General features: G+C 54.5%; 1 protein-coding gene across 1 annotated transcript in view; it reads right to left on the bottom strand.

Annotated features, from left to right (window-relative positions):
* Positions 1-20,194, bottom strand: part of LOC309569882 (GON-4-like protein) — a gene marked incomplete at its 5' end in the record, with an annotated part of 39,084 nt that overhangs the window by 14,633 nt on the left and 4,257 nt on the right. Inside the window, 17 exons of the mRNA XM_082275873.1 lie at positions 885-2,366; positions 3,382-3,498; positions 5,605-5,755; positions 5,836-5,980; positions 6,920-7,088; positions 7,183-7,269; positions 7,350-7,563; positions 8,234-8,337; positions 9,678-9,718; positions 9,906-10,013; positions 10,344-10,536; positions 10,657-10,821; positions 11,179-11,289; positions 12,233-12,328; positions 12,450-12,500; positions 17,049-17,099; positions 17,320-17,394. Coding sequence (XP_082131999.1) covers positions 885-2,366; positions 3,382-3,498; positions 5,605-5,755; positions 5,836-5,980; positions 6,920-7,088; positions 7,183-7,269; positions 7,350-7,563; positions 8,234-8,337; positions 9,678-9,718; positions 9,906-10,013; positions 10,344-10,536; positions 10,657-10,821; positions 11,179-11,289; positions 12,233-12,328; positions 12,450-12,500; positions 17,049-17,099; positions 17,320-17,394 — 3,360 coding nt within the window. The remainder of the gene's footprint in view (positions 1-884; positions 2,367-3,381; positions 3,499-5,604; positions 5,756-5,835; positions 5,981-6,919; positions 7,089-7,182; positions 7,270-7,349; positions 7,564-8,233; positions 8,338-9,677; positions 9,719-9,905; positions 10,014-10,343; positions 10,537-10,656; positions 10,822-11,178; positions 11,290-12,232; positions 12,329-12,449; positions 12,501-17,048; positions 17,100-17,319; positions 17,395-20,194) is intronic.

Genomic DNA, 20,194 nt, shown 5'->3' with positions numbered 1-20,194 from the left:
GGAGGCATTGAGACTGATGCTTGGGGGGGGGGCTCTGAACTTTTGAACTCAGCTCCAACAGAGCCCTCCAGCCCTGGTTCAGAGGTCTGCTCACCCTCTGAGCTAGGGGATCCCCTCTTGGCCCCGCCGGTGTCCATTCCGGCCAGCCCTGCTTCCTCCGGCCCCGAGTCGCTGGGCGCCCGTCCTCAATGACGCTGTTGCCCTCCTGACCGGTTTCAAATGCAAGCGCGGTTACGAGACTTTCGACGGGCCCGGCGAAAGTGATCCGCTGCCATGTTCTCCCTGCAGCGTCCCTGGAAGTTATTCTCACATCCGGACGCGGAAGAAGCCATGTAAATCTCCTGAGTTGGAGAACTGTATTGGACAATTATTAGTTACTGTTTTATGCCTGTTCTCGTTTTGTTGTGTTTTTTTTTTTTTTTTTTTTTTTTTTAGGGATGGATGGAAGGTGTTATACCTGAAGGGTTTCACATGTACTGTCACTTTAAGGCTGGCTCCACCCAGAAGTGATGACAAGGGTCAAGGGGCAGAGTGGCCATCTTGGAGACATGTAGGAGATGTGTGGTTATACAGAGCTGTCCTGTAATGCATGTTGTAGTGTACAGAGAGTCCTGAATAAACATCCGTTGTTCCAGACCAGAGTCCTGTGTCTCTTACAACACGGAGAATATAACACTACACACCTCCCCCCCCCCCCCACACTGCCAGTATACACCACATTGTACACCAACACACCCCATATCACGAGTATACACCTCCGCACCCCATACCAACACAACACCATACACAACCTGAGCCGCCACACTCCGCCCCACAACCTGAGCCAGCACCAGACCCAGCACCCTTCAACATACAACCCCCCCCACACTATAACCTGGTCTTACCTGCAGCTCTGGAACAGAGAGAATGGACTCCTCAGAGGCAGAAGACATCTCATCCTCGTCTTGGGTCAGGTCATCAAAGTCCTCCTCCTCCTCTTCCTCTGCACCCTCCTTGTCATTGGCCAGGTCCTGTCCACCTGGAGGACTGAAAGACTCTTTTGGAGCACCGGCGGGACTGCTGATCTCTACGTCCCCATCGGTGGAGGGTGATGGGTTCTTCGGGGAGTCTGCAGGGCCTCCCCCATCGGTGGAGGGTGATGGGTTCTTCGGGGAGTCTGCAGGGCCTCCTCCGCTCTCCTGTTTTTGGGGCTCGTTGCCATCCTCTGGTTCTTCCATGTCCTCCTGTTTTAGGTCTCTCTCCTCCTCCAGAGAAACCTCAGAATTCTGCTCCTCCCCCTCCCCAGAGTGTAACTCTCCCCCACCCACTTCAATACCAAAGGACTGCCCAGAACAAGAAGCACCCCCAGTGCTGGGGCTACTCTGCAGATCCGCTGCGGACTGGTCATGGTTCTCAGTCACATGGTCTGTGACAGAGGAGTGCTCTGATTCCTTAGGAGGGTTGTCCTCTGATGGTTCCCCAGCACCCTCCGAACCCCCGCCATCTTGGTTCTGTTCCCCATCAGGGCTCCCTTCCCCTGCACACTCCGGGTCGTCCTTCATTTGAACCATTGGATTGTCCTCTTCCTTCTTGGTAGGTTCATCGGCCTCCAATGTGGGGCTACAGCGCCCTCTACCTTCATCAGTCCTCATAGATCCCATCTTCTGGACCGGCTTGTAGGGGGGCGGGATCAGTGTCTGACTGAGTGGCATGTGGGTGGGATTTAGGAGGACGGTGGTGAGCGGAACCCCGGTGCTGACTGGCTGAAGGACTCGGCACGGTGCGCCCAGACTTACCAGCTTTAGCGCTCCATTAGGCACGGCGAGAAGGACGGGAGCCGAGTGCAGCAGGGGAGCCGCCTTGATGCCCGCCGTACGGGGAACCGTCTTTATCCTGGGGATGCTCCCCAGCAGGGACTTCCTAATCCGTGGGTTAGCCGTGGCGGGCATAATCACCCTGGTCTGAGGTACGGGGATGTGAGCCACGGCAGTGCCCGCGGGGTTGGCACACAGCGTCCTCTTATTAGAAATGGGGGTGAAAATTTCAGGTCCCTTACAGCCAAGCGGCACCCTGAGCGGCTGAATATTGACGATTCCTTGTATGGGGACGGCGGGCTGCATGAGGGGCGGCACCTGGCCAATGATCCGGATGGGGAGAGTCTGGGGGGGCGCAGGTTTGGCCAGCAGCTTTGGGGTGCAGGTGGTGCTGGCAGGAGGACGGATCAGGAGCGGCTTCAGTACAGATCTCTTCTGGCGCCATAATCTGCGATAGAAACGTCTGGGATTAGGTCTGAGTGTCATCGCCACGGCGGGTGGGAGGAGCAGAGGGTAGCCGGAGTCGCTGGATTCCCTGTTTTTCATGAAGGCCTCAATGCTGCCCAGACTGGCCTATCAGAAGGAGGATGGAGAGGACAGGGTGAGATCGCACCAAATCGCAGGGGACACCAACCCCCCACCCACATCCAATTCTACATTTTCAATTCATTGGTGTGATTTTCTGCTCAAATAAAAAAATCATGTTTAAAAAATAGTAAAATATAAATAACTAAATGTAAAATAAATACACAAAGAACTAAAAATCATCATAAATAATAAGAAATATTAACCCCCTAGCCTTAAAATATAATACATAATAAACACCCAATCCCAAAAAAACAGAAAAAAAAAACAAAAAAAAATTCTTTCAAATAATTGATTTATTTGTTTTTGTGTAAGGGTGTTTAGTTATTCATTATTATTATTTTAATAATTAGGGAACAAGGTTAGGGGTTAATTATTTATTATTACATAGCATTTATGACTATTTTTGTGTATTTATTCATTTTTTATTAATATTCGTAGTACTATTATTACCCTAAAATAACAAAAAGTAATATATGAATAAATAAATGTAAAATAAATACACAAATAACTAAAAAAATAATATGTATTAATTAACCCCTATCCTTAAAAATATAATAAATTCATAATAAACACCTAAACAAAAAAAAACATATTATTCTTAATATTTTATTTGTTTATGTGTTAAGTTATTCATTATTATTTTATTCATTATCATTTTATTTTTAAGAGTTAGGGAATACGGCTAGGGGTTAATTATTTATTATTACATAGTATTGGTTTATTATTTATGATTTTTATTTGTAGATTTATTCATTTGTTAGTAGCAGTATTATTAACACCAGCCAATAAAGCCAATAGCAGTGAGGCGGAACCATAACAGTAGGGATCAGGAGGGGAGGGCTTGCACTGCTTCTGTCCAAGGCTGACCCCATAATATGAGGTCATGGTCAGCTCTGGATACTCACCAATCAGAGAGCTCTGATGAGGTGAGAAGGACCCCGGAAACCTCCCAATCAGGAAACCCCCCCCCCCCCCCCCCGAAATTTCCCGCACACATTACCTTTATCCACAACGGCAGTCTGTGTTTCTCCCTCTCCACTGGGGGGCGCATATCCTGAGGGGAGATATCCTCACAGCATCTGCTCAGCGGGGGTAACATCTTCATCTTCTTGTAATACTGCCAGCAAAGGAAACACAAAGCAGTGAGGAGGACCGGGCCGGGGTACAAGGAGGGAAGGAGGAGCGGGACAGGCACAAAAGGGGGGCGAGGAGCGGGACAGGCACAAAGGGGGGCGAGGAGCGGGACAGACACAAAGGGGGACCAGGAGCGGGACAGACACAAAGGGGGACCAGGAGCGGGACAGGCACAAAGGGGGACCAGGAGCGGGACAGGCACAAAGGGGGACCAGGAGCGGGACAGGCACAAAGGGGGACCAGGAGCGGGACAGGCACAAAGGGGGACCAGGAGCGGGACAGGCACAAAGGGGGACCAGGAGCGGGACAGGCACAAAGGGGGACCAGGAGCGGGACAGGCACAAAGGGGGACCAGGAGCGGGACAGGCACAAAGGGGGACCAGGAGCGGTACAGGCACAAAGGTGGACCAGGAGCGGTACAGGCACAAAGGTGGACCAGGAGCGGGACAGGCACAAAGGGGGACCAGGAGAGGGCCAGGCACAAAGGGGGACCAGGAGAGGGCCAGGCACAAAGGGGGGCGGAGGAGCGGGCAAGGCACAAAGGGGGGCGGAGGAGCGGGCAAGGCACAAAGGGGGGCGGAGGAGCGGGCCAGGCACAAAGGGGGACCAGGAGCGGGACAGGCACAAAGGGGGACCAGGAGCGGGACAGGCACAAAGGTGGACCAGGAGCGGGCCAGGCACAAAGGGGGACCAGGAGAGGGCCAGGCACAAAGGGGGACCAGGAGAGGGCCAGGCACAAAGGGGGGCGGAGGAGCGGGCAAGGCACAAAGGGGGGCGGAGGAGCGGGCAAGGCACAAAGGGGGGCGGAGGAGCGGGCAAGGCACAAAGGGGGGCGGAGGAGAGGGCCAGGCACAAAGGGGGGCGGAGGAGCGTGACGGGCACAAAGGGGACAGAGGAGCGTGACGAGCACAAAGGGGACAGAGTAGCGTGACGGGCACAAAGGGGACAGAGGAGCGTGACGGGCACAAAGGGGACAGAGGAGCGTGACGAGCACAAAGGGGACAGAGGAGCGTGACGAGCACAAAGGGGACAGAGGAGCGTGACGAGCACAAAGGGGACAGAGGAGCGTGACGAGCACAAAGGGGACAGAGGAGCGGGACGGGCACAAAGGGGACAGAGGAGCGGGACGGGCACAAAGGGGACAGAGGAGCGGGACGGGCACAAAGGGGACAGAGGAGCGGGACGGGCACAAAGGGGACAGAGGAGCGGGACGGGCACAAAGGGGACAGAGGAGCGGGACGGGCACAAAGGGGACAGAGGAGCGTGACGGGCACAAAGGGGACAGAGGAGCGTGACGGGCACAAAGGGGACAGAGGAGCGTGACGAGCACAAAGGGGACAGAGGAGCGTGACGGGCACAAAGGGGACAGAGGAGCGTGACGAGCACAAAGGGGACAGAGGAGCGGGACGAGCACAAAGGGGACAGAGGAGCGTGACGAGCACAAAGGGGACAGAGGAGCGGGACGGGCACAAAGGGGACAGAGGAGCGGGACGGGCACAAAGGGGACAGAGGAGCGGGACGGGCACAAAGGGGACAGAGGAGCGGGACGGGCACAAAGGGGACAGAGGAGCGGGACGGGCACAAAGGGGACAGAGGAGCGGGACGGGCACAAAGGGGACAGAGGAGCGTGACGGGCACAAAGGGGACAGAGGAGCGTGACGAGCACAAAGGGGACAGAGGAGCGTGACGAGCACAAAGGGGACAGAGGAGCGTGACGGGCACAAAGGGGACAGAGGAGCGTGACGGGCACAAAGGGGACAGAGGAGCGTGACGGGCACAAAGGGGACAGAGGAGCGTGACGGGCACAAAGGGGACAGAGGAGCGTGACGGGCACAAAGGGGACAGAGGAGCGTGACGGGCACAAAGGGGACAGAGGAGCGTGACGGGCACAAAGGGGACAGAGGAGCGTGACGGGCACAAAGGGGACAGAGGAGCGGGACGGGCACAAAGGGGACAGAGGAGCGGGACGGGCACAAAGGGGACAGAGGAGCGGGACAAGCGGGGAGGAGCGATGAGATCTCTATACTCCATCATGGCAGAGGAGCCAGCGATGAGATCTCTATACTCCATCATGGCAGAAGACGCTCACCTTGATGACATTGTCCGGTGACTTGTTCAAGGTCAGGTTCTTGATCCGCACAGTCAGTTGTTGAGCGGTTTTGGCGGTTAGGAGATATTTGCTGATCAGCTGTTTGGAGTTATCTGTTCCTTCAAAGTGCTTTAAGCCAAGAGCCAGCAAACTAGGAGGAGAGGAGGACAATGACATGAAAACCATCTTTGCCATGGAGGGGGGAGGGGATTGTCCACATCAGGGACTTACCTGTCCTCAGCCTTGGTGAAGAAGACCCTGTCCCTGGGGGTCCGGGCCCTCATGGAGCAGACAGGCAGCAGCTCAGGATACATGAAGACAGGCCGCGTAGCCATAACCCAGGCCATGTGTTTGGGTAATTCTGGCACCTCGTTAACTGCAAGGGGGATGAAAATCACACAGACTGAGAAGATCACATATCTTTATAAACAGGACCGGGGGGAGGGGACAACCAATCGACAGGTTCAAGGAAGGTGGAGCACAAGGTTAGGAGACACCTCCCACAGACACAAGACCAGACTGAAGGACCCATAAGAGGAGGAGCACTGACATTAGGGGAGGAGCAGAGGGTTAGGAGTCACCTCCCACAGACACAAGACCAGACTGAAGGACCCATAAGAGGAGGAGCACTGACATTAGGGGAGGAGCAGAGGGTTACGAGTCACCTCCCACAGACACAAGACCAGACTGAAGGGCCCATATGAGGAGGAGGAGCACTGACATTAGGGGAGGAGCAGAGGGTTAGGAGTCACCTCCCACAGACACAAGACCAGACTGAAGGGCCCATATGAGGAGGAGGAGCACTGACAATAGGGGAGGAGCAGAGGGTTAGGAGTCACCTCCCACAGACACAAGACCAGACTGAAGGGCCCATATGAGGAGGAGGAGCACTGACATTAGGGGAGGAGCAGAGGGTTAGGTGTCACCTCCCACAGACACAAGACCAGACTGAAGGGCCCATATGAGGAGGAGGAGCACTGACACTAGGGGAGGAGCAGAGGGTTAGGTGTCACCTCCCACAGACACAAGACCAGACTGAAGGGCCCATATGAGGAGGAGGAGCACTGACATTAGGGGAGGAGCAGAGGGTTAGGTGTCACCTCCCACAGACACAAGACCAGACTGAAGGACCCATATGAGGAGGAGGAGGAGGAGCACTGACATTAGGGGAGGAGCAGAGGTCCCCGGATCTTCGATGGGTGATGAAAGAATGATGGAATAAGTTGGTTGATAGGACAGAGATCTTCCACTGCTCTCAGGAAACTCTGCCTTTACCTGGTGAGAGAGGACAGATCTGCCAACAACCATCACCTACCATTCTTTCTGACGGGTTTGGGGGGTTCGGGGTCCTCTGGAACTTGGCTATGTACCAAGGGGATCAGCTGCAGCGCCTCCCGCAGGTTGCACGGATGGAATGCGCTCTGGAATCCAGGGGTTTGCTGATGGGATAGAGAGGAGCTCTCTGCAAAGCTGGACAATTCCACCTGAGGGGAGAGAGAAATGAGTTTATATTCCAGAGATTGGCCTCCCCACATACAGTAGAGGAACACACACCCCAGGGGGGGGGGGGCACATTACCAGGTACATTTGTGCAGTATCGGCCTCCATGCTCAGTCCCGGGTCCCGGAAGGTCAGGATATGAAGCTGTGTCAGGAGTTGGACATGCTGCCAAACATAAGAGGGGTCAGTAGGCTGGACACCATAATGGGGGGAGGGAGGGTGGGTGGGGAGAGAGAAGGCCTTACCTGTTGCATCTGTTGCTGCAGTCTTTTCCTCTGCATTGCATCCAGTGTCAGGACCGGGGGGGTTCGAGGTACAGGGGGGCTCGGTGTGTCGCTGTCTCTCACTGATTTGTCATCATCAGACTTCATCATGGATTTCCTCATTCTCAGATACTCCAGCTGGGCCCTCACCGTGCGATGCTGCTCTGTCAGCAGGTTAGCCAGAGGCTCCTCAAACCTGACAATGGAGGCATAGCGGGCATAAAGGAATATCTACAGAAGAGGATGGGGGTGTAAAATGGGGGGGGGGGGGGTGTGTGCAGCAGGTGCGGCACAGCAGAGGGACCGAAGAGGGCAGGGGGAGGCCGCAGAGGGACCGAAGAGGGCAGGGGGAGGCCGCAGAGGGACCGAAGAGGGCAGGGGGAGGCCGCAGAGGGACTGAAGAGGGCAGGGGGAGGCCGCAGAGGGACTGAAGAGAGCAGGGGGAGGCCGCAGAGGGACCGAAGAGAGCAGGGGGAGGCCGCAGAGGGACCGAAGAGAGCGGGGGGGGGGGGGGCGCAGAGGGACCGAAGAGGGCAGGGGGAGGCCGCAGAGGGACTGAAGAGAGCAGGGGGGAGGGGGCAGAGGGATCAAAGAGGACAGGGGGGGCACATAGGGCAGGCCAGTAATGCTGTAATCTGATAAGTTATTGGGCTCCTACAACAGAAAATCCACAGACTTGCACTTAACCCTGTGGACACGTGTTGGGGCTTTGTGGCCCCCCCCAATCAGCACAACTCAAGTGAGATGGGGGGACCAGCCAGCACCCCGAGTTGCTCTACCTCCCATCCCAAACAGGTGCAGCGGGGTCTGTAGCTGTCCTGCCCCTAGTCAGGAGGAGGGGGGGGGGGGTCAGGGGTTTCTCTCACCTGATGGCTTGTGGGGTGTTGAAATCTGGGAAAGGGTCAGAATTACTGTCCTCGTCATCCGGTCCTTCATCTTCCAAATGTGAGAGCCCCATCTCATCCTGAAACTGGAGAAAGACAAACCATGAGACAGAGCACCCACCTCTGGAGAAGAGTGCCGGGATCCAACACCTCTGAGGAGGAACCTGCCCAGAGAAGAGTGTCGGGATCCAACACCTCTGAGGAGGAACCTGCCCAGAGAAGAGTGCCGGGATCCAACATCTCTGAGGAGGAACCTGCCCAGAGAAGAGTGCCGGGATCCAACACCTCTGAGGGGGAACCTGCCCAGAGAAGAGTGCCGGGATCCAACACCTCTGAGGGGGAACCTGCCCAGAGAAGAGTGCCGGGATCCAACACCTCTGAGGAGGAACCTGCCCAGAGAAGAGTGTCGGGATCCAACACCTCTGAGGAGGAACCTGCCCAGAGAAGAGTGCCGGGATCCAACATCTCTGAGGAGGAACCTGCCCAGAGAAGAGTGCCGGGATCCAACACCTCTGAGGGGGAACCTGCCCAGAGAAGAGTGCCGGGATCCAACACCTCTGAGGGGGAACCTGCCCAGAGAAGAGTGCCGGGATCCAACACCTCTGAGGAGGAACCTGCCCAGAGAAGAGTGCCGGGATCCAACACCTCTGAGGAGGAACCTGCCCAGAGAAGAGTGCCGGGATCCAACACCTCTGAGGGGGAACCTGCCCAGAGAAGAGTGCCGGGATCCAACACCTCTGAGGAGGAACCTGCCCAGAGAAGAGTGCCGGGATCCAACACCTCTGAGGGGGAACCTGCCCAGAGAAGAGTGCCGGGATCCAAACACCTCTGAGGAGGAACCTGCCCAGAGAAGAGTGGCGGGATCCAACACCTCTGAGAAGGAACCTGCCCAGAGAAGAGTGCCGGGATCCAAACACCTCTGAGGAGGAACCTGCCCAGAGAAGAGTGCCGGGATCCAAACACCTCTGAGGAGGAACCTGCCCAGAGAAGAGTGTCGGGATCCAACACCTCTGAGGAGGAACCTGCCCAGAGAAGAGTGCCGGGATCCAACACCTCTGAGGAGGAACCTGCCCAGAGAAGAGTGCCGGGATCCAAACACCTCTGAGGAGGAACCTGCCCAGAGAAGAGTGCCGGGATCCAAACACCTCTGAGGAGGAACCTGCCCAGAGAAGAGTGTCGGGATCCAACACCTCTGAGGAGGAACCTGCCCAGAGAAGAGTGCCGGGATCCAAACACCTCTGAGGAGGAACCTGCCCAGAGAAGAGTGCCGGGATCCAAACACCTCTGAGGAGGAACCTGCCCAGAGAAGAGTGCCGGGATCCAAACACCTCTGAGGCAGAGCGCCCACCCCCCCCCCCCACTTTCAAAGAGGGGTACCGAGATGCAACATCTGAGGCGGAGTGCCGAGATCCAACACCACACTCACCGTCTCAAAGAGTTCCTCCATCAACTCGTTCACCTCCTTCTCTGGAAATAAGAAAACAAATCAATATCGCACAAAAATGCACCCCCTGCCCCGCCCCATGCCAGATTACACATCCCACCCCCCCGTCAGATTAGACACCCCCTTGCACCTTACTCCTCCCCAAATTCGATCAGGTACACAAACCCGCTCAGATGACGCTCATTCCTGACACCCCCAACAATCACTTACTGGTGATCCGGACGGCTCGATCATTGCGCAGGTCCTCCGTATCCGGTTTATCCCAGTCCTCCAGAATATTGTACTCCGGATCATCATCCTCATCATCATCACCTTCATCTGGAGCAGAGGAGAGAACATGTGACTGCAATGGGTTGGGGGGTCTCATGTGAAGTCAGCACGGGTACAGATTGGGAAAAAGGAGGGGGGGTCTTATGTGAAATCAGCAGAGGAATAGAGTGGGGAAAAAAGGGGGAGGGGGGTCCAATGTGAAATCACCACTGGAACAGGTTTTTGGGGGGGGGGGGGGGTTCTTATGTGAAATCAACACAGGATTGGATTGGGAAAAAGGGGGGGGGGGGGTTATGTAAAATCAGCACTGGAATGGGTTGGGAAAGGGGGGGGGGGGTTTGCTTCCTGCATGCTGGTGAATGTAATGTCTCCACTCACCCTCATTCCCCACATCGTCCTGCATGAGGCTGCGCAGCCACATCTTCCAGTGCTCGTCATCGGCTGTGCTGAGGTCATACATGTCCGGTGTGATGTCAGGGGCATGAAGCTCCGCCTCCAGCTGCCCGATGGGCACATCTTTTAGAGGTCGCTTGGATCGAGTACGGAAGGCGATGAGGCTCTCGTCTAAGGTCTGCAGGGAGAGGAGGGGAGTCACAGACATCCCGTGACACAATGGTCTGAAATCCGCCCACATCATGTGACAATAGTCCAAGCTCCGCCCACATCCTGTGACATAATGAGCGCCCCTCACCTGGAAGGAGTCCATACTGACGAGATGTCGCTCCAACTCCTCATCCACCGCGTGCAGCTTCTCCATAAAGGCAAAGTCCTGGGCGTGCTTCACCTTAGGAGGGGGCGGGGGGCCCATAGAGACTGACTCAAATTGGATGCTCCTCCCACTACAACCTGAAGCATTCTGGGAAAACCATCATTGTGTATTAATGTCACTGAGATCTCACTGCACCCCTCCCCCAAACCACACTGCACCCTTCCCCACCCCCACTGCATCCCTTCCCCACATCACCGAACCCCCACATCACACTGCACCCCTCCCCCACCATACCCTCAAATCACACTGCATCCCTCCCCACCCCCAAATCACCCTGCACTCCACCCCCACATCACACTGCATCCCTCCCCACCCCCACATCACGCTGCACCCCTCCCCCACCTTACCCTCAAATCACACTAGACTCCTCCCCACCCCCAAATCACACTGCACCCCTCCCCCACATCACCTCTCCCCACAAATCACGCTGCACCCCTCTATTACCTGACCCTCCGCTGCTTCCTCCTCCTGAGATTCGGACAAATGCTGGGCTCTCAGGCGTTTGTGTCCGCGGGGGGAGGACGCCGTACTTTCCACATCACTCTCCAACAGGCTCTGAGATACCAAGAGATTCAATTACCCCCCACACCAATCTGTCTCTGCCCCTCCCATAATGGGGAGATTTCCTGCAGTAGTTTGTGTCTCTGCCCCTCCCATAATGGGGAGATCTCCTGCAGTAGTTTGTGTCTCTGCCCCTCCCACAATGGGGAGATCTCCTGCAGTAGTTTGTGTCTCTGCCCCTCCCACAATGGAGAGATTTCCTGCAGTAGTTTGTGTCTCTGCCCCTCCCACAATGGGGAGATTTCCTGCAGTAGTTTGTGTCTCTGCCCCTCCCACAATGGGGAGATCTCCTGCAGTAGTTTGTGTCTCTGCCCCTCCCACAATGGGGAGATATCCTGCAGTAGTTTGTGTCTCTGCCCCTCCCACAATGGGGAGATTTCCTGCAGTAGTTTGTGTCTCTGCCCCTCCCATAATGGGGAGATTTCCTGCAGTAGTTTGTGTCTCTGCCCCTCCCACAATGGGGAGATCTCCTGCAGTATTTTGTGTCTCTGCCCCTCCCATAATGGAGAGATCTCCTGCAGTAGTTTGTGTCTCTGCCCCTCCCACAATGGGGAGATCTCCTGCAGTAGTTTGTGTCTCTGCCCCTCCCATAATGGAGAGATCTCCTGCAGTAGTTTGTGTCTCTGCCCCTCCCACAATGGGGAGATTTCCTGCAGTAGTTTGTGTCTCTGCCCCTCCCATAATGGAGAGATCTCCTGCAGTAGTTTGTGTCTCTGCCCCTCCCATAATGGAGAGATCTCCTGCAGTAGTTTGTGTCTCTGCCCCTCCCATAATGGGGAGATTTCCTGCAGTAGTTTGTGTCTCTGCCCCTCCCATAATGGGGAGATCTCCTGCAGTAGTTTGTGTCTCTGCCCCTCCCACAATGCTGGTATTGGGTACATAGTAGGGTGATAGGAGGAGTCCCCTCTGGGGGGTGTGGCCTGTACTCAGCACTCACCTCCTCGGCAGTCTCATCCTCCTCCTCCTCATCTGGTTGGTATTCTTCATCAGATGAATCTTCTTCCTCCAGAGGAATGTCTACAAACTGAGGAGCCTGCCAGAGAGAGAGGAGAAGGGGGTGATGGAAGAGGAGAGGGGGCGGGGAAAGGGGTGATGGAAGAGGAGAGGGGGCGGGGAAAGGGGAGGGGACAGTGATGACTAAGTACAACTCTCACCTGAACTTTGTTGGCTTTTTTGATTGGAGAAAGATTCCAGGTGGGGATGACCTGAAGAGAAGCGCATGTTATATACACCCTCCATGCATCTACCCCCGCTATATACACCCTCCATGCACCTACCCCCGCTATATACACCCTCCATGCATCTACCCCCGCTATATACACCCTCCATGCATCTACCCCCGCTATATACACCCTCCATGCACCTACCCCCGCTATATACACCCTCCATGCACCTACCCCCGCTATATACACCCTCCATGCATCTACCCCCGCTATATACACCCTCCATGCATCTACCCCCGCTATATACACCCTCCATGCATCTACCCCCGCTATATACACCCTCCATGCATCTACCCCCGCTATATACACCCTCCATGCATCTACCCCCGCTATATACACCCTCCATGCATCTACCCCCGCTATATACACCCTCCATGCACCTACCCCCGCTATATACACCCTCCATGCATCTACCCCCGCTATATACACCCTCCATGCATCTACCCCCGCTATATACACCCTCCATGCATCTACCCCCGCTATATACACCCTCCATGCATCTACCCCCGCTATATACACCCTCCATGCATCTACCCCCGCTATATACACCCTCCATGCACCTACCCCCGCTATATACACCCTCCATGCACCTACCCCCGCTATATACACCCTCCATGCACCTACCCCCGCTATATACACCCTCCATGCATCTACCCCCGCTATATACACCCTCCATGCATCTACCCCTGCTATATACACCCTCCATGCATCTACCCCCGCTATATACACCCTCCATGCATCTACCCCCGCTATATACACCCTCCATGCATCTACCCCCGCTATATACACCCTCCATGCATCTACCCCCGCTATATACACCCTCCATGCATCTACCCCCGCTATATACACCTCCATGTACAGAGCATTTGATACTCACAGCGCTTCACTTTTTCCACATTTTATGTTACAGCCTTATTCCAAAATCCCATGTACATAAGTATTCACCCCCTTTGCCATGTACATAAGTATTCACCCCTTTGCCCAATACTTTGGTGAAGCTCCTTTGGCACCAATTCCAGCCTCCAGTATTTCTGAGTATGATGCTACAAGCTTGGCACTCCTATTTTTGGGCAGTTTCTCCCATTCTTCTTTGCAGGACCTCTCAGGCTCCATCAGGTTGGATGGGGGAGGGTCGGTGCTCAGCAATTTTCAGATCTCTCCAGAGATGTCCAATCGGGTTCAAGTCTGGGCTCTGGCTGGGCCACTCAAGGACATTCACAGAGTTGTCCAGTAGCCGCTCCTTTGTTATCTTGGCTGTGTGCTTAGGGTCGTTGTCCTGTTGGAAGATGAACCTTCACCCCAGTCTGAGGTCCAGAGCGCTCTGGAGAAGGTTTTCATCAAGGATGTCTCTGTACATTGCTGCATTCATCCTTCCCTCCATCCTGACTAGTCTCCCAGTTTCTCCCCACACCATGATGCTGCCACCACCATGCTTCACAGTAGGGATGGAATTGGCCAGGTGATGGGCGGTGCCTGGTTTCCTCCAGACATGGCGCTTCCCATTCAGGCCAAAGAGTTCAATCTTTGTTTCATCAGAGCAGAGAATTTTGTTTCTCATGGTCTGAGAGTCCTTCAGGTGCCTTTTGGTAAACTCCAGGCGGGCTGTCATGTGACTTTTACTGAGGAGTGGCTTCCGTCTGGCCACTCCCATACAGGCCTGATTGGTGGAGTGCTGCAGAGATGGTTGTTCTTCTGGAAGGTTCTCCTCTCTCCATAGAGAAATGCTGGAGCTCTGTCAGAGTGACCATCGGGTTCTTGGTCACCTCCCTAACTAAGGCCCCCCTCCCCCGATCGCTCAGTTTGGCCGGGCGGACGCTCTAGGAAGAGCCCTGGGGGTTCCAAACTTCTCCCATTTACAGAAGATGGAGGTCACTGTGCTCATTGGGACCTTCAATGCTGCAGAAATGTTTCTGTACCCTTCCCCCGATCTGTGCCTCCATACAATCCTGTCTCCGAGGTCTACAGACAATTCCTTGGACTTCATGGCTTGGTTTGTGCTCTGACATGCACTGTTACAGGTGTGTGCCTTTCCAAATCATGTCCAATCATCTGAATTTACCACCGGTGGACTCCAATCAAGTTGTAGAAACATCTCAAGGATGATCAGTGGAAACAGGAGGCACCTGAGCTCAATTCTGAGTGTCATGGCAAAGGGTGTGAATATTTATTGTGACGGGAGTCACTTTGGTTGGGGGGAACCCAGCTTACCTTAGAGAGGTTGGGAAATCCCCGTCTCCGGTCCCTAGTCCCCTCTTATGTGTAAGTTCCCCTCTGTCTATTAGGGACACAGGGTGACCAAGGTAATGACAGACAGATACTTGATGGACACTGAATTACTTCTAATGGGACAGTGAGGTTGTCAGCCATGTCTCTCGAGAAATATATGAGGACTTTTCCTGGCCTGATTGATTCTGAACATGTTCATTGAAAGAGCCAATCACATTGTCCTCTGTTCCATGTTCTTCAATGTCAGAGATGGACAGTCTGTCACTGGTGGTCTCTTCCTATTGTCTGTGTATTGAGGTGTGATGTGGATTCTGGTAAGCCTGTCTGTCCCATTGTTAATGAACTCACATGTTGTTTCTGTCCAGATGGTTAGATAATTAGTTCAGGTTAATTCCATTTCTGTAAATAATTTCATCTGCATATGATAATGTAATCAGGCAAGTGACCTGATGGGGTAATCTTATCAGAAGGGGGAGGTCCTCCTAAATAAATTGTGTGAAACTCAATAATGAAGGATGAGGTTTTCAGACACATACAAGCTAAGTTGTCGGCTAGTTTTGTATGGAGGGCGGCTGGAATATCTGATATCTATATTCAGACTGGAGGAAGCCGTATACTGACGGAAGCCCACAAACACTTTGTAGGGGTGCGGTTGCGTTACACTTATGTACACGGGATGTTTTCCTTTCTTGACAAATTTGCAAAGAAAAGATTTCAAACAAACTTCTCCCACGTTGTCATTACGGGGGGAGGGGTTTGTAGAATTTTGAGGAAAATAATGAATGGAATCCATTATTATTATACCATTTATTATACATAAAATATGGATGAAGTGAAGTGATGTGAATACTTTACGGATGCTCTGTATCTACCTCCGCTATGTACACCCTCTATGTACAGTGAGGGAAAAAGTATTGGAACCCTTCGCAAAACATGACTTAGTAGTTGGTGGAGAAACCCTTGTTGGCAATCACAGAGGTCAGATGTTTCTTGTAGTTGGCCTCCAGGTTCGTACACATATCAGGAGGGATTTTCTCCTCTCTGCAGATCCTCTCCAAGTCATTAAGGTTTCCAGGCTGATGTTTGGTAACTCCAACCTTCAGCTCCCTCCACATTTTCTATGGGATTTGGGTCTGGAGACTGGCTAGGCCACTCCAGGACCTTAATGTGCTTCTTCTTGAGCCACTCCTTTCTTGCCTTGTGTTTTGGGTCATTGTCATGCTGGAAGACCCATCCATGACCCATCTTCAATGCCCAGGCTGAGGGAAGGAGGTTCTCACCCAAGATTTGATGGTACATGGCCCCGCCCATCGCCCCTTTGATGTGGTGAAGTTGTCCTCTTGGCAAAAAAACACCCCCAAAGAATCATGTTTCCCCCTCCATGTGTGACGGTGGGGGATGGGGTTCTTGGGGTCATAGGCAGCAATCCTCCTCCTCCAAACACGGTGAGTTGAGTTGATTTTGGTCTCATCTGACCTCAACACTTTCCCCCAGTTCTCCTCTGAATCATTCAGATGTTCATTAGCAGATATCAGACGGGCTGTACCATGTGATTTCCTGAGCAGGGGGGACCTTGCGGGGGCTGCAGGATTTCAGTCCTCCATGGTGTAGTGTGTTACCAATTGTTTTCTTGGTGACGATGGTCCCAGCTGAGATCATTGAGAAGATTCTCTGTGTAGTTCTGGGCTGATTCCTCACCGTTCTCCATCATCATTGAACCTCCATGAGGTGAAATCTTCCATGGAGCCCCAGACTGAGGAGACTGACAGTTATTTTCTGTTTCTTCCAACCAACTGTTGTCACCTCTCACCAAGCTGCTTGGCGATGGTCTTGTAGCCATTCCAGCCTTGTGTAGGTCTCCAATCTTCTCCCTGACATCCATGGACAGCTCTTTGGTCTTGGCCATGGTGGAGAGATTGGAATCTGATTGGTTGATTCTGTGGACAGGTGTCTTCTATACAGGTAACAAGCTGAGATTAGGAGCACTCCCTATAAGAGAATCCTCCTAATCTCAGCTCCTTACCTGTATAGAAGACACCTGGGAGCCAGAAATCTGCTGATTGGTCGGGGATCAAATACTTATTTCACTCATTAAATGCAAATCAATTTATTACTTTTATGAAATGCGTTTTTCTGGATATTTTTGTTGTTATTTTGTCTCTCACTGCTAAAATAAACCGACCAATAAAATTATAGACTGATCATTTCTTAGTCAGTGGGCAAATGTACAAAATCAGCAGGGGGTCAAATACTTTCCCCCCTCACTGTACCTACACCCCTTCTATACACCCTCCATGCACTCACCACTCCTTTCTCCACCACCTCCTTCAGTTTGGATCGAGTCATTTTTGGCTCCTGGGAAACAAAAAAGATGAGAATTTTAGTAATGTGTACTGGGAGAACTGGATGAGGTGAACTACTCCATGGGGAAGGGGTGGGGGGGGGCATCCTATAACACAGGAAGGGGGACAAGGGGGCATCCTGGTACACAGGAAGGGGGACAAGGGGGCATCCTGGTACACAGGAAGGGGGACAAGGGGGCATCCTGGTACACAGGAAGGGAGGGAATACTTACAAAGGGAGGAAGACCTTCCGTCTCGGTAATGGCGGCTTTCATCATGGCCACAACATGCTCATTGGTGATCACTTCCTGCAGAGACACAATCAGAGAGAATGATGGACCAAAGTCTACAACACCTCCCACCACATGCCTCCCCCACCACCGAGGCGCATCACATGCCTCCCCCACCACCGAGGCGCATCACATGCCTCCCCCACCACCACTGAGACGTGTCACATGCCTCCCCCACCACCGAGGCGCGTCACATGCCTCCCCCACCACTGAGACGTGTCACATGCCTCCCCCACCACCGAGGCGCATCACATGCCTCCCCCACCACCGAGGCACATCACATGCCTCCCCCACCACTGAGACGTGTCACATGCCTCCCCCACCACCGAGGCGCGTCACATGCCTCCCCCACCACCGAGGCGCGTCACATGCCTCCCCCCACCACCGAGGCGCGTCACATGCCTCCCCCACCACCGAGGCGCATCACATGCCTCCCCCACCACTGAGACGTGTCACATGCCTCCCCCACCACCGAGGCGCATCACATGCCTCCCCCACCACCGAGGCACATCACATGCCTCCCCCACCACTGAGACGTGTCACATGCCTCCCCCACCACCGAGGCGCGTCACATGCCTCCCCCACCACCGAGGCGCGTCACATGCCTCCCCCCACCACCGAGGCGCGTCACATGCCTCCCCCCACCACCGAGGCGCATCACATGCCTCCCCCCACCACCGAGGCGCATCACATGCCTCCCCCCACCACTTAGGCGCGTCACATGCCTCCCCCCACCACTGAGGCGCGTCACATGTCCCCCCACCACCACTGAGACGTGTCACATGCCTCCCCCACCACCGAGGCGCATCACATGCCTCCCCCACCACTGAGGCGCGTCACATGCCTCCCCCACCACTGAGGCGCGTCACATGCCTCCCCCACCACTGAGACGTGTCACATGCCTCCCCCACCACCGAGGCGCATCACATGCCTCCCCCACCACTGAGGCGCGTCACATGCCTCCCCCCACCACTGAGACACATCACATGCCTCCCCCACCACTGAGGCGCGTCACATGCCTCCCCCCACCACTGAGACACATCACATGTCCCCCCACCACCACTGAGACACATCACATGTCCCCCCACCACCACTGAGACACATCACATGTCCCCCCACCACCACTGAGACGTGTCACATGTCCCCCCACCACCACTGAGGCACATCACATGTCCCCCCAGCACTGAGGTGCTTCACATACCCCCCCCCCCCCCCCCCAACCACCACCTGGGCACCTTAGGACCCATCACTCTTCTGCCATATGTAAAGGTCACTGCTCCCTGAATCCACTATGACAACACCCCCTCTAAAAACACATTACATGTCCCCCATGACCGAGGCACTCCCCCATCACACTTCTGCCATATATACAGTATACAGATGAAATGTATATAGATATACACAGTGGTGCTGAAAAATACCCCCCCCTAGAATTGGGAATATACAGGATGTACGAGTGAGCAGAAAAACCAATTTCTTCTATTTCTTATGGGATTCCTATTCTGTAACTGGAGGTGATCACAGAACTGCCCAGTCATAAAACAAACCAATATATGCCCCCCCCCCTACATTCAGAAGTCTGCACCCCCTTAGTCCTGTGTATTGCCCCCTTTATTACCAATGACAGCGGTCAGTCTTCTATAATAATGAGGAATTCCTCCCGGCGGTAGAGCTGCCCATTGGTCTTGGCAAAATGCCTCCAGGTCATGCCAAGTCTTTGGTGGGTATGTGTGAGATCCCCCCCAGAGGGGCTCAATGATATGAAGGTCAGGAGATGGCCACTCCAGGACCTTCACCTTTTTCTGTTGGAACCACAGGAGGATCAGCTTGGCCTTGTGCTTCGGGTCATTGTCCTGCTGGAGGGTCAGCTTGGCCTTGTGCTTGGGGTCATTGTTCTGCTGGAGGGTGAGCTTGGCCTTGTGCTTCGGGTCATTGTCCTGATGGAGGGTGAGCTTGGCCTTGTGCTTGGGGTCATTGTTCTGCTGCAGGGTCAGCTTGGCCTTGTCCACCTCCAACCCTGAGGCACCTCACATGTCCACCTCCAACCCTGAGGCACCTCACATGTCCCCCTCCAACCCTGAGGCACCTCACATGTCCCCCTCCAACCCTGAGGCACCTTACACATCCACCCAATCCCCAACCCTGCACCTTACACGTCCACCCCCCACCATCCCTGAGGCACCTTACATGTCCACCCCCCACCATCCCTGAGGCACCTCACATGTCCACCTCCAACCCTGAGGCACCTTACATGTCCACCCCCCCCCCACCAACCCTGAGGCACCTTACATGTCCACCCCCCCCCCACCAACCCTGAGGCACCTTACATGTCCACCCCCCACCATCCCTGAGGCACCTTACATGTCCACCCCCCCCAACCCTGAGGCACCTTACATGTCCACCCCCCACCATCCCTGAGGCACCTTACATGTCCACCCCCCCCCTCCAACCCTGAGGCACCTTACATGTCCACCCCCCCCCCTCCAACCCTGAGGCACCTTACATGTCCACCCCCCCCCCTCCAACCCTGAGGCACCTTACATGTCCACCCCCCCCACCAACCCTGAGGCACCTTACATGTCCACCCCCCCCCACCAACCCTGAGGCACCTTACATGTCCACCCCCCACCATCCCTGAGGCACCTTACATGTCCACCCCCCACCATCCCTGAGGCACCTTACATGTCCACCCCCCACCATCCCTGAGGCACCTTAAATGTCCACCCCCCACCATCCCTGAGGCACCTTACATGTCCACCCCCCACCATCCCTGAGGCACCTTACATGTCCACCCCCCCCCTCCAACCCTGAGGCACCT

Source organism: Pelophylax lessonae (assembly GCF_965119305.1).
Source record: "Pelophylax lessonae genome assembly, chromosome: 13".
NCBI classification, from domain to species: domain Eukaryota; kingdom Metazoa; phylum Chordata; class Amphibia; order Anura; family Ranidae; genus Pelophylax; species Pelophylax lessonae.
Note: the sequence above shows the minus strand (reverse complement) of the source record. Positions and strands in the feature narration are given on the sequence as shown.